The 14579-nt window shown below is 41.1% G+C and overlaps 1 protein-coding gene across 4 annotated transcripts in view; it reads right to left on the reverse strand.

The window, feature by feature from the left end:
- The window catches only part of LOC143365173 (neuropeptide CCHamide-1 receptor-like), a 67076-nt gene that overhangs the window by 4645 nt on the left and 47852 nt on the right, over window positions 1-14579 (reverse strand). For 2 of the 4 annotated variants that reach the window (XM_076805098.1, XM_076805123.1), the window contains exons 2-7: window positions 10611-11077; window positions 8889-9081; window positions 7136-7269; window positions 5632-5805; window positions 4296-4546; window positions 1109-1773 (exon numbers count right to left, since the gene is read on the reverse strand). In XM_076805098.1, the coding sequence (XP_076661213.1) occupies window positions 1491-1773; window positions 4296-4546; window positions 5632-5805; window positions 7136-7269; window positions 8889-9081; window positions 10611-11077 (1502 nt within the window). In that variant the 3' untranslated portion in view covers window positions 1109-1490. Of the gene's footprint in view, window positions 1-1108; window positions 1774-4288; window positions 4547-5631; window positions 5806-7135; window positions 7270-8888; window positions 9082-10610; window positions 11078-14579 lie in introns of those variants that run through there. The other 2 variants (XM_076805106.1, XM_076805115.1) reach the window with 2 other exon arrangements.

The raw sequence follows: 14579 nt of genomic DNA on the forward strand, positions 1-14579 counted from the left end.
CTCTACTGGACTCTATTCATTCAGTGAATCCCATTGTCTCAGCGAATTCAATTCCACTAGTAGACCGCTTGGCTCTAGTGGACGTTTTAGCTCTTGCATAGCCTTGTTGCAGTTATTTCTCAAGCTCGAGCTGAAGCTCTAATGGATCTTATTGTTTCTGTAAATGCTATTGCTCCAATTGATTCTTTAGGTCTAAATTCTATTGTTCTTTTAGGTTCAGTAAACAGTTTGTTTCAGTGTATACTTCTGCTCTAGTAGATTCTGTATTTCGACTAGATCCTACCGATCCTGCAAACCGTATTGTTTCAGAGAATAATTCCAGGGTTAAACTTTACCTCAGGAAACCAGAAATTTTTAACTTTTTTTTATTCAATCCTGTAGATTTTGGCGAGAAAATGCCGAAAATCCAAGTTTTAATCCTAGGGGATCGCTGGTTCAAATGTTACGCGTGATGATTTTGACAAGTAAGGGCGCCGCCATGTTGGTGTATAGTGATTGTCACGCGTCGCTTAACGAGCGAAGCCGCTACCCATCACCAAAAATGTTGTCTTTCTGATTTCAGTTACGTTAATTAAATTCTTTCGGTTCCGTGGTTTCCCACGGTGAACGTGTTAATGAGTGAAATCAATTTTTATATCCCTGCTTCTCACAGTTTTGCCGAACATTTTTATTCTGAACAAAGATCCGCCCTTCCCAACCCTCTCTGATAATTTCTCTCCACTTTTTCTATTTGCTCCGACCTCGTGTCTTTTCCCACGTGGTTTAGCGGCTGGAATAGTCAGTATTTAGTGGTAGATTCTTTCATACGTTTCGTTCGAGGGCCTCCTGAAGGTACACGGCAATAAGGCAAGGTCGATTCAGTGGGGACGCGCATTCACTCACACCGAGCTACCAACCCAGCAGCGCCGCAATAGCAAAAAGGGATCGGGTCGTGCGGCGAGAGAAGTATTAGCGTCGGAATTGAATTACCAGCGACAGAACTTCTTTCACCGGGTCATCGATCCTGCTCCGACCCGTGGCACCGCTCGTAATAGAATAAGGGGAGAAAGTTAGCGGGTAGAGTTGTGTGGGAGATACGCAAGAGAAAGTCAACCGGGGATTAGGTATCCGAGTTTTATTCAGAAAATCGGCGCTCCTCCTACACGAACCGGTCTCCGATTTCACGGTAACCGTATCAAGACGCAATTTACAAACTGCCTTGTTTCTCGGGTTCTCGAACAGCCACAAACGGCACACTGATAAACGGCGCGCTGATAGCCATCTAAGAGCACAAGGAACGTCCGACGTTAACCAGATCGTCCGACACATTTTCCACCGTGATCGTTGTCAAAGTTACGATCGTCACTGTGGTCCTCGGCACCGCGGTTGTCACCACGCGCGTCCGTGTATTTGTCTTTTTAAGGAACACTGTGCAGGGCCGAGCGAACAAGTTGATTGCTGAATTATTCAGTTTCTGGTCACTTCGGTGAACGAGACCCGGCTCTAATTTACTACTCCGTCGCTGAATCTCGATGACTTCTCAGACCCTCGTCCGCGCCGTTCGGACAGCCGGTGAACGTGATCGTTGTCTCCTGCTCCTTGATCGGCAGGTTGGCCTTAACGTCGCTACCCAGAATGGACTTGTGCATCGTGTTGCGCTGTCCTCGCCGCGAGTCGCCCATGTATCTCCTCGAGCTTATCATCGAGAAACTCTGACCTCGACCCCGAGAGCTCAGGTCCGACGAGCGACGCTGTCGACGACGGATCCGGCCTGGCAAGCAGCACAAAAGGTACCTGTGCATCCGAAATTCGTTGCATTTCAAACACTGCACTCCACTCGCACAGTCAGACTTGCCAATCTTCATGCAAAACGAAAATCTTTTGACAGAAGCGAATTCCTTACAGTGAAAAGTCTCCCGAAAATGCTACTAAATTGTAACGTCGCCAAAATCATCGAATATTTTGTTCTTGTGAATGAATCTTCCACGGATTTGAAGATTGAAGCTTCCTCTTTACAGCGGGACCTCAAAACTTGATTTTTTTTTTGTCGATCTAATCAACTTTGAATGAAAGCTGCACCACCTTTATTACTCCTTAGGGTAGCTTCTTAGGGTTTTTCTTCCATAAAACAGTGAAAAAAAATCGTACATCAAGTTTTGAGATCTTATTTAGAAGGGGAGGCTTCCGTCTTCAAATCTACGGAGGATTCGTTCCACAAAAAAAAGTTATTAATGTTTTTACGGATGTTTGAATTTGTATCATTTTCAGAGTAGAACATGTCCCGAGATTTTCACCTCCCATATAATGCAAAATTTTTCTAGGGAAACATGAATTATGGAATCGAAAAGTAGAGGCCTCAAGCTTTAGAATGAGCTCAGATTTATTGAAGTACGATTTTTCTATCCGAAATTATAGCAGTTTGAACATCATTAATTTTACAAAAATTGAAAATTTAGTGTGCCCGCTGAATGTCTTTGCAGTTTTGGGTTTTATTCATTTTCGTCATAACTGCATAACTCGAAGTCCATTTAGGACAAAAGGTGCATCAACGTCTTACATTTATTTTTTACAGGTTGTATACTTAAAGCAATTAATCGTGCAAGAAGTAATGGGATTTCGACATTAATATTAATATACCGAATCTCTGCACTGATGAAGCAAAGTTTTTCTGCGATTTTATTTCGATTGCCTCCGTAATCCATTCCCGAGAACTGGCATTTGCATAATAATCCACACCAGATTTGTTATTCCTTCCGCATCGAATCGAATTTAAAGCTGAATGGGATCGAAATTCGTTCAGGAAAGTGCAAACTAAAACTCTGTACATACTGTTTCAATTAAAACTGTATGTAACACTCTGGGCTCCGGAATAGGGCTCTGAAAGCCCGGGAGCTCACTACACTGTTTAACAAAAGCATGGATTAAAAGAGAAATTTATTCCTTCTGGCCAGGAGGACTTGAAAGTAGGACAAAAGCTCGGTTGAATCTCCATTAAACCGTTTCCCTGTATTTCACACGTCGCGGCGGTACAATGCGCGCGATCATGCCCGATTTTGTTTATTCAATAAAGGAATTATCTACGTCGAGTACCGCCGGCAAATAGAATCGATGCTCGAAAATGCGATCGTCCCTGTAAATTGCGATGCGCCGTTTCGTCATTTGAAATTTTAATCCGGAAACAACCGACCTGCAAGTATCGCGGAAGAGTGCTCGACGTGTATTCAGCGGTCCGTTGATGGCAGCTTACCAACGAGTGTTCAATCGCGCCGCCAACTCGCATGCAATTCTGCGAATCCTCGAATCGCGTTGTACATCCCCCCCTCCCCGCCCCTGTACCGCCTAGCCGATGATAGCCGCCGGGGCGAATATGTTGCAAATTAATTGCAATGTCGTTGCATCACGCCCCGCAATAAAACCAACGCCCCGGTTATTCCCGATGATGTTTTTTATTGGAGAAAAATGGGTCGCGGTTGTACAGTTATCTGCCAGGTGTCAAATCGCTGCCAACTTTTTTAGCGGACACGCGATACTTCGCTGTCGGCAGCGGTCGCGTGTTCGCGAATATTCGCAACGAACGAAATTTCCATAAGCTATTTTATTTCCAGAAGCAATTTCTTTGACCTCTTTGCTGTATGTAACGAGTATGTTCGTCGTGGAAGAAAACTAATGATTCATCACTTGTTTTGAAATTTTTGCGAAAACATATTCTCGTCATTCTTGGTCGTTTCGAATATTTTAAGTCAAGAACGAAATAAAAAAGACGAACAAAGAAATTGAAGTGTGATCAGTGTGACCGACAAAATACAGTGATTTACCTCTATACATGTCGCCAAGGACCGGATGATAAACGTCGCTAAATTATCACCACTACCGCGGGGTATGCCCGCGATACACGACGTTGACGATTTGGAAATTTTTCTGCCTGACTTTAAAAATTGAGCTACACAGCTAAGTGGCTAAATATTAGTGAACGATCGCGTCTTTTGAATTTTATATCACCACCTACAGCGCATACAAAAATTATTTAAACACTTTTCCCATTCTGGGAAAATTGTGGACTTTAAACGCCAATAATTTCATTAGAAATATCGTACGGCAATAAATCTGGAGAGATAGATCGTAGAAAGTGTTAATAATTCTTCGTGAATCATAGCGTTCTCAAAAAAAATTTCGTCCGATGTACAGGGGAGAAGAGCTTCGGGTTTTTCGTTCGAACAGTTTTCAATCGTCAGGGTATCCAAAAAGGGAGGATACACATACAGAGAGGGAGAGGGAGAAAGAGAGAGGGAGAGAGAGAGAGAGAGAGAACCTTTCACCTGTCGAAGTATTTCCTGAACGTTCCGCTGACGCAGTAGAGTGCAACCGGGTTGATGCAGCTGTTGATGAACGCCAGACAGAACCCGAGGATCCGAAAGCAATGCCAGAACAGGTTATAGTCATCCTGGGCGGACGGGTGGATGTAGAACCACAGCATGAACACGTGCTGAGGGAAGAAGCAGACGGCGAACACTATCACGAACGCCATCACCATCTTCGCGACCTTTTTCCGTGCCTTCACTTGCCTTAACTGGAAGCAGACCCAGCACACCGGTGCCAGTTAACACTTTACCTACTAGAAGCCTATTAATCGTTTAGGGACGACGTCTGTACATCGTACTAATTTCATGCGCACCGCGGATTTTATGCACTTATAACAGTAATGGGTTTATCTTCACCTTGTCAACCCAAAAATTTTTAACATTTTTACTACATGATCCTGTTCCTTAAGCAGGTATAACTTTTGAACCACTGAATTCCTCGCCTTAAAGATTCGATTTTTGGCACTTTCACGTAAAGGTGTGCAGGATTATATAGTAAAAAGTAAAAAGTTTTTGGGTAGCCAAGATGAAGTTTAACCCAGTAATGAACAGGTTCAATTTATAATAATATAAACATGTTAATCAGTCAGCTGTGTTTGACGACTATATCCGTCATGGAGAAATGGGAGTATTTTGTATCATGACGACCATATCCGTCATTGCTTGATTCAACACAGCTGACTGGTTATGGGAATCAAAATTCAATATAGTAGTAGCTGCAGTTTTTCGCGAATATCTCCGAAACTATGGCTCAGTACACGGTTACATGTATAGGAAAAAGTTGTTCAGAATGTTGAGTTTTCCAACATATTGAAATTTTATCAACATCGGTGAGGTGTACCGTTTTCTGTATAATTACCAATTTTTTTTCAAATAATAATTTCACAGGAAGTTGTCATATTATCTCTTTACTGAATTACAAATTGCTGTCGACCAATTTATTGAGAAATTCTAAACAGTTCGATGGTAGAAGGACTACACGGAAAATTTCTGCTAAGTAAAGTATTGACCATAACTTCGTTAAGAATAACAGGCCACCCCAGGGTCTCCGGCAGAGTTGTGATTCTTTCTGCGCGACTGCCGCCCGAAACTTTCGCGCCGAATTATCGCGGAACGTCTGCCCTCGGTGGGCTGCTGTATTCGCGTTTCTAATAAATCACCAGCCTGTTCTCGAGGTCCTGTGAGTCCTCGGCTGGGAATCAATAAGCATGGGACCTTTCGCATCACGAGAAGAGTATGTCAGAGTCCTGAGGCGGAGTTTATTGGAAGAAATTGCTGCCTCGTCTCCACTCACCTGACCTTGCATCTCTCCCGGAATGTTCTTCGTGCTGATCATCAGGTGCCGAGCCATCAGAATGTAGAACACTGCGATTATTGTCAGTGGGACTGCGTAGTAGATGACAAAGCGGCAGATCAGGACCGTTTTCGGGTAGCTCGTGCCGAATTCGCTTGGAAATGGGTAGCAGACCTTCAAGAAGACGATTTTTATTTTATGAATACTGAACAACGGATTTTTATGCGAAGCAAAAATTTTGTGCATTGATCGCAAGAGATAGGAGTCAGATATACATTCCATTTTTTCAAATTATTGTAATTGTTCTCCTGTAGTAAATTCTACCCACTCATTTTTGTTATAAATGCATAATATACTCGAAAATATGCGATTGATAATGAATAAAATTGATATGAATAAAATGCGATCTACCGCTCGAGATTTTAGCTAGTTGAAACCGACAGTGGCAGAGCATAAATTACATTTTTTAAATATTTGTTCGAGCACTTCATTTCTTGTACCAGCTTAGCAAATATTGAACCTGGATTTTGAATTCGAAATAATGCGATCGATCGAAATTAATATTTACAATCAAAAGCAGTGGTAGGAAATGAATTTTAAAATAATAGTGATATTCTTGATTTAATACCTAATACCGAAGATACTAATTTAAAAGACTCTGTGTGTGAAATTATAGGAGCAATGAATTTCCGTTGAAAAGTAAAGATACCACTGTTTAAAAGTGTCCACACTTCAAAGCTCTGTACGAAACGTAAAAAACTTTTTTCCTTATTGAAATTACCGCTGGATTTTTGTTTGAAGTCTACTCTTTACAACGTCGTATCAAAATTTAACATATGATTTTTTTGCCATTCTATTGCACTTTGTGAAGCAGATTTGTGAAGTCAAAGGTATTTCCAGTTTTTAATTCCCTTCACGAAGTAAACATTTTTTTGGAAAAAACGAACAGATGGCTCTGGAAGCAGATTCTTTAAACTTTAACATGAGCTCAGGTAGATTCTTGTACGATTTTTCTCACGATGTTACTGCAAATTGAATATCGGCAATTTTCGATCGCCAGTGAAAGTGAATTTAATTTCTTTCATCAGTTTTTAATTCTCCACGCGACGTTGAAATTTTTCTGAGAAATACGGACTCAGGGCAGTGATAGAAAATGCTTTATGCTTCAAAATGAGCGGAGAATGATTGCTGCACAATTTTTTTTTTCGCGAAGTTATAGCGGTTTAAATATCGTCAATTTTCGATGCTTCTTTAACTTTGGCACTGTATTTGAAAGGAACAAAAAACGATGGCTGGTTAGGGAATTGATATCTCTGAGAGTATCTTTCCAGTCCAGAAAGCAGGACATCGATTCCGAATGCCTTTAGTTTGGTAGATATTGATATCGCAGCTTCTTGCCAGGAAAAACAAACATAATCGCGGGGCAATATCCGTATGCAGCACAGCGTCGTAAGAACTCGGGCAGTAAACCGATTTCCCTGGGGACACCGGTGTTCAAACTTACGTGAAAGCTCACGTCCTTGTTCACCCGGAACGTTCTGATTTGGGAGAAGGAAGCGGGAATGGCGCAGATAATGGCCAACAGCCAAATCAACGCGGCGACGATCACGGTAAACCGCGTTGCTCTCCTTCCTGTACCTAAAACGGCAAAAAAGATAATCTGTTGGTCACGGTTTTGCTCCGTATCTCGTTCTTTATTGTTACGTTTCGCGAATCTTTTCCTGGGATCACGGTATCCAAACGGGTTTTGCGGGAAAGAGAAATCTCTGGGTCGTCCCTATGCGAATAAGCTCTGGACTACCGCTATGAACCTCGCGAATCTGGTTTCCATTTAACTGGAAATCCAGCCGATGTTTCTTAGTCAAATTAACAAAACTCTACTTCTCTCGCATTCTTTCTCCGTCGTATCATTGTGCAGTATTTCTAAATTAACACACCGTAAATTCAGTATATCATAAAATTTTATACAAATTAATTCGTAGCCCAATCAATTAATTGTAACCTTATATTAACCCCTTAACGCACAGTTTAAAAAAAAAACCGGACAAAAAAAATCAATTTTTGATATACTGCGCTTTTGTTCGATGGAAAAAGGCTATATTTTATTCTCGAATAAATAAGTGTTATAGCTTACAATCCCATGTAAATGATAAATATCAATAAAACGATTTTTTTTCTTTGCTTATTTTCAATTCTCGTTTATATTCGAGCGTGAAAAATGATAGCAGCATAAAATGCAATGCCGCTCGAATTATCTCGAATTATTTTATACACCTGATACTAGGATGCCCCGAAAGTTCATTTTCATGAGGATAGTTTTCAAGGATGCCTAGTTAAACAAGAGTTACTTATTAACCCTTTTAGTGCCAGACAATTTACGGAGTACATGCGAAGAATGCCACGGGCCGATTTGATAAACAAGCGAGGCCCTTCAAACGAGGCTGAGAAAAAGTCCCTCAGCACGTCAGCCCACCACAACGATAGATCGGCCCGCTGGCACTAAAAGGGTTAAGAAATAATGGGACATTAACAAACAGATGAATGCATGGATTTTGTGTTCACACAAAACAGGTGGTCTTGATCTAAGTCCAATCCTCGGGTCCCTGCTATGACATAGATCGTGTAGGGCTACTATTTTCTTGTACGCGGTCGAAGGCGCACTACATACCCTGTATCAAACCACTGAATACGGTTCAACTTATATCGTGTTTAGTGTCACTTCAATCAGAAAAATGCCACGAATAAGTTGGTGAAAGTCCAACAAAGAAGTTTTGTAATTGAATTAACAGTGGTTCACACCGATATACCTGACCCGCTATATAGCGGATAGGTGAATTGACTATGATCGTGTAGCTCCGTTCGGCTTAGATCAAGACTTTACTGTTTTCATATTTTCTATTAAGCATGCAGATTGGGAAAGGAACTTTTGGGACAGCGTAACACTTTCATTAATTTTCGCGGGATTATGAACAATCGAATCAACCCACTGCAAAAGAGTTCGAACGGTTTATAACAAAGTACGTAGTTCCCTAGGCTATTAAAAGAAACTTTTAACCGCTTTGTGGGAGGAGTAGTCTCGAAGTGATTTTAACTTTCAAGTTTTTGCTGATAATTACTGATTGAAGTTAGAGCGTGATGGAAATTTTACTACAAGTCAAAACCGGTATGCTCATTCAGGACGTCGCGTCGCTGAGGCCGTCGGGTCGTTTGGATGGATATTATCGTCGGTATAATAATGAAACTATTGAAGCCTGAACCTGTAGCATGAAGTTTCCTCATAGGATCGACGATGGCGAAGAACCTGTCAGCCGAGAGCGCTGTCAACGTGAACACGGAAACGCCGACAGAGATATCCTTGACACACTCGGAGAATTTGCACAGCTCTGGCCCGAAAGGCCACGAATCCAGTACGTAGATGGTGAAGGTGAATGGCACCGATGTCATTATCACCTGTGACGTAACGATGAACAGACACATAGTCAGAGAATGATCGTGTACGGGTTAATTTGTTTAATCTTTCCTTTAATCTTTCAAATGTTCACTCTCTCGGAAGATCGGTTTCGTTCATTATATCAGGTCCACTAATTAACACTGCCGTGTCATTCATATGTACGTGAGAGACAGAATGCTTTGCATCGATTTAAACAGGAATTTTTACGCTGTTTTATTCGATGTATCGTATCTGGTTGGCATATGTACAATTCGTATTTTACATGCCTTGTACATGTTAAGATTTCAATTTTTATTTCAGTGAATAAGTTGCTGTGATTGAATTCTCTAGGTTGTCCAAAGAGATAATTTTAGTGGCGGTTTTTTAAAAATAGAATGTTTAGGGTAGCTTGAAGATGATAATTTTTGTTTTAAAGAATAATGTCACTCTATTTGTCACCACTCCATCATAAACACACTTTTCAGCATTTGAAGTATATCTATTTATTTATTTGCCAGAGAATTTCCTGAATTAATTCACAGTTGTTTCTCTTAATTTATGTATCAGATAAGGTTAAATTGAATATATTTTTGTCACGAGCATCGAACATCGCACACAAACACATTCCATTAAATGAAATGAACTTTATTGCACCTCCACACAAAAAAAAAACTGAAATACTTAGAGTACGGATTCTTTAACCGTATTTGTGTCTGTATAATTAAAACATCGACTGTATCCTCGTTCACATTTAAACGAAACAATTGATTTGCTAATTAATGTTTCTGCTGATGCGCGTAGTATACTGAATTTAATTAAAGCGTGCGAGGTAAAGATTCGAAAGAACAATCATGATAAATCTACACTTCTCAGTCTTCGTTTAATTAAATAAATTTCCGTGATTTTGTTGAATATATCCAGTCGACGAGTCAAGCGTCCGTGAAATGAGGGCGTGTAAAATATTTCCCGGTGGAATGGAATTTCGGGAATTTTTCGTGGGAGGTTAAATGTGGCCCTGGACTAGAGATTCATGATCCACAGGGGCCAATAAAAGAGACCAGGTAAACCGGTCTCGAATTAACACGTTAACTACCACATTGGTCACGTGTGGATGACACCAATCTTTGAAAAGGGTCAAACATTCATATCTTTTACGATGCAATCGAATAAAAAGAATTTTATTAGGATCTTTAGGGCGCGGAAGGGCTAAGCCTTTGCACTTAAACTTACTTACTTTGGCTTCGAAACTGGGACAATTCTTCTGACCTAGGTTATTCTAGAATTAATAATCCTATCCTATTATAGATTAGGATTTTTAATCCTAAAGATCCGCAGACCAATTTTCCTTAGATCGAAATCAAATTCTATTTTGTGCTAACATTATCATATAGGCTGTATGAATATATAGCCGTACAGAATTTATAAATTTCCTCCATCTAGGTAATTGCCAGCTCCAAAGAGTGCTTTAATCACAACAACCGTGAAATAAATCGTAGTGCAAGGGGTTAACCCGCGAACAAGGGTCGTTAGAGAGAGAATGAACACGTGCCAGTAAATCTCCGAGGGCCAGCGAGAAGACGTAAATGTTGGGGACGTTCCTCATGTTGCTGTGTCTCAGTATAGTGAGCGCAAGTACGCCGTTTCCTGTGAGCCCTATCAACAGAATCAGGAGAAAGACGATCGGCACGATGTAGGTCTCAGGCCTGTCTTCGTACGGCGTGTACTTCACCTCGTTTACAGTTTCATTTTTCGGCGTGGTTTGATTGATTAGATCATCGTAAACGCTACTGATATTGGATGTCGCCGCTATCCTGGACGTCGCTACCCTCAAGATCGTCGAGGACGTCGTCGCCCACGAGGCCGAGAGCGGCGAGACGGACGTTCCTGACTTGATCATGATTTCCGGTATTCCCTCGCGTGCTGCACCACGTTCCCCCAAGTCCAATAAGATATTCACATTTTGATCGTCGGCCAGCTGGTTTGTATTCTCCCGGGCGAATACTTTCGCCCCGAGTCCTGCGAATTAGAAAAAAAAATCCGTGTTACAGAGGGTGTCGGCCAAATGGCACGGAATCACGGAAAATTGCCGAGTAATTTTTTAACTACGCTCCCACTGAGCCCGGAAAATTGCATTGTCCTTTACGACAGGATTCCCAGCGCTGATCAACGCGATTAACTCGAAACCGGTCAGACCTACGCGTTTTCCGGTTCCTCTTGCAGCTACGTGCGGGATTTGAAAGAATAAGCGGAGTATTTGAAGCCAGATTGTATTATACGAGACAGTCCTCCTGGGAGAATTGTGCAAATTTGTCTGGTACGTGGGTTTCGCTCTCAGGGCAAGTAGAATAGGTCAGCCATGGTCAGACACTGGCAATTGGTGGATCAAGCTCGATTTTCTTCGAATGACGTTATGTGCATTGGATATTTTATTTTATACTTTCTTAAAGATTGGGGTTCAGAGAATGTGCCTGTACAATTTCAGTCGGATGTTTGCAGAATTAACTGAGTTGTAGTGATTTGAAATTTGGTTCTCGTTTTTTCTTACTACATACGTTCAGTTAATTCGACTTTTCTGAAATTCTGCCTCATGGATTGGGTTGAAATTTTCCGTACATCGTCCGCACACTTCTGGCCACAGTATCCGCAAAAAATTTTATGCAGATAATTTTTTTTCTAACTTGGCTGCTGACGAAGTTCGACATAAGAGCAGAGAATCGATAGTCTGTACATGATTTCTTACAGAAAGTTCAATTTTGACTGCAGCTGGCTTTAAAAAATTCTGAACATTATTAATATGTAATTAAAGAATCACGCCGAACTCCCGCAGCTGAGGGTCCTCTAATTTCACGGAGAAAATATCACAAACTCGACACTGAATAGACCGTGTAATACGATGCAAATTTTACGGGAATAATTCAGCGATTTATAATGAGAAAAATAATAAAGCGTGAGCTGATGAACGGGGATGGAGGGGTCACAGGGCGAATTCTTCGGAGATTGATTAAAGGAGTATCTGGCCGATGAATTAAGAAAGGACGCGAAGAAAACATTCTTGGAGACGCGTTCGGCGCAACGCGAGCAGACTTAATGAGACTTCCGCTGCTCGCGATGTGTATCGGGCAATGGCGTCATCAATAAGTTTTCAAGGCGAGAGAGAGCGAGAGAGAGAGAGAGAGGGGAGGAGAGAGTCTCGTTAAAATGCGAAGAAAACGCGGAACAGCCACGTGACCTCGTTAGCCCGCTCCAGCATTTTTATCGTACTTCTTTTACAATCGCGGCTTCTATGATATCGCAAACATGAAACGCATGTAATTTTACGGAAACCGAGAGTCCACGAGTGCTTTCACCTCTGGTGCTACGATTTCTTTTGCAGCTGCAACGATTAGCTTTATCGTCTATAATTTCACTGAAGCAAAGGGAAGATATTCCGTTTAATGAAACGGAATTTTATTTGAGTTCAACTATAGAACACAGTAGTATAGTGCAGCAGAACGTATAGTAGACTTTTAAAGAATTTTTCTAGATGGAGTAGAATTCGTGTGGTGCAGTAGAGTGATGTGTTTGAAGTCAGACAGATCAGAAGGGGCTGGGAGTGTTTTCGACGAGTGTATTAATTTTTTGATTGATTCATTTCAAGTTTGACCGACCAGGAGAGCTTTGAATTATTTTTTTACGAGTCTATGAACATTTTGCATCGAGAATTTTAGTAGCACAATGTCTAGCAGAGTTCTAAAAGCTTTGAACTGTGGAGACAGAGTCTATTTGATGTGATCATACTTCGATCTAGTCAGGGTATAAACGGTAAGAAGAATTAGAGAGCCCCGTGCCAAAAAATTATATGTCACGGCCACCATAGCGTGATTCTACACCTACGATTTGGTGGAAATTGGTATAAAAAACTTCCCGCAAAATTGACCTTGACCTTGAAAATCAAGGTCAAAAAACAACAATTTTTTGTTTAATCGTGTTCTACTGATCATAACGATCAACTTTGTGAAAGAAACCATGGGTCGCATCTCAACCGTTCTCTTAAAAAATGATGTTGCATTTCTTATAATTTTTGCAGCTTCTTTCTTTCATTCTGTAGTTAGGGAAATAGGAGTATCATGATTATGATAATTTCATACCCAACGAGATAGCTTACTGATGGTACCCGCTGTATGATAGTACGCTATTTACTTATATATTGGCGCTGGATGTAAAAAATTTACAAATAAAGAAGCTGCAAAAATTATAAGAAATGCAACATCATTTTTTAAGAGAACGGTTGAGATGCGACCCATGGTTTCTTTCACAAAGTGGATCCTTATGATCAGTAGAACACGATTAAAATAAAAAAAAATTTTTGTTTTTTTGACCTTGATTTTCAAGGTCAAGGTCAATTTTGCGGGGAGTTTTTTATGTCAATTTCCACCAAATCGTAGGTGTAGAATCACGCTATGGTGGCCGTGACATATAATTTTTTGACACCCTGTACAATTATAGTTAAATATCTAAAATAGAGAAACAGAATTTTATTTCACCAGAAATTAATAGCAAGCACCTATAGCAGATTTTCTTTGTCATTTTCACAACAGATCTCACTCCGTAGTGCACAGAATGAAGATGATACGCCCTAAGAGTCGCTAGCTTCATGGAGTCCCTAACACAGGAGTGGTTCTTTCAACGCAGCTGTGACTCGCGCGGGCCAACTTTGAGGACAATAACGATGCGTTATCCTCTGTGTCCCCCGTAATTACATACGTGGCTAGCTATCTGTTACGCTCGCAGAGCCTCATATTTTTCCACGAGGTAGGGAATCGTTAACGCGTGTCCACCCGCGCGAATTTCATTTTATCTATGGTCACTGATCACAGCGGTCTATTGTAACGATAGGGGAACTGGGTCGCGGAAAGTATGGCACTGTTCTACAAAGATAAACGGTGAGCCGTTCGTTCAAGACCGCCCGCGACTGAATTGCTACAGCGAGTGTCGGGACGCCGTCGTCTAACCACTTTCCATCCTGATCCGTCATATTGTCGGTTAGGTCTGGCGATGAACGTAGCTCCGAGCTGGATTCTGGAAGGATCTACTGCATTAAGCTAAGGGCTAACTGAAATTACTAGGCGAGATAGTCTTTCAGGCTTCCCGGGATCGGCTTCTCCGTTCGGGTTTTAATATACACGATTACGCCCTTCTCGTTCGCCTAACAAATTTATCCGTCGAGTCCCGGCATCGAGACAGAGGGGAAGACACGTTTTCAGACCGATTGTGATACGCCGTTGGATACGCTGTCGGCGTATAGATTTAGATTTATTGGAATATTCTTGGGATTATAAAGATACTTCTTTGTTATAAACAATTAGTCCTTTGCACTCAAAGCTATTTCGAAAATCCTAAAGTGCCGAGTACACACAATTAGATACCTTAAATTAGAACGCATATAACTTAAATTTTATGATATCAAAATAAATGGCTCAACTTTATCTCAGGAAACCAGAAATTGTTTACTTTTTTTTACTGCAATCCTGTAGATTTT

Source organism: Halictus rubicundus, chromosome 1, assembly GCF_050948215.1.
Source record: "Halictus rubicundus isolate RS-2024b chromosome 1, iyHalRubi1_principal, whole genome shotgun sequence".
Taxonomy (NCBI): domain Eukaryota; kingdom Metazoa; phylum Arthropoda; class Insecta; order Hymenoptera; family Halictidae; genus Halictus; species Halictus rubicundus.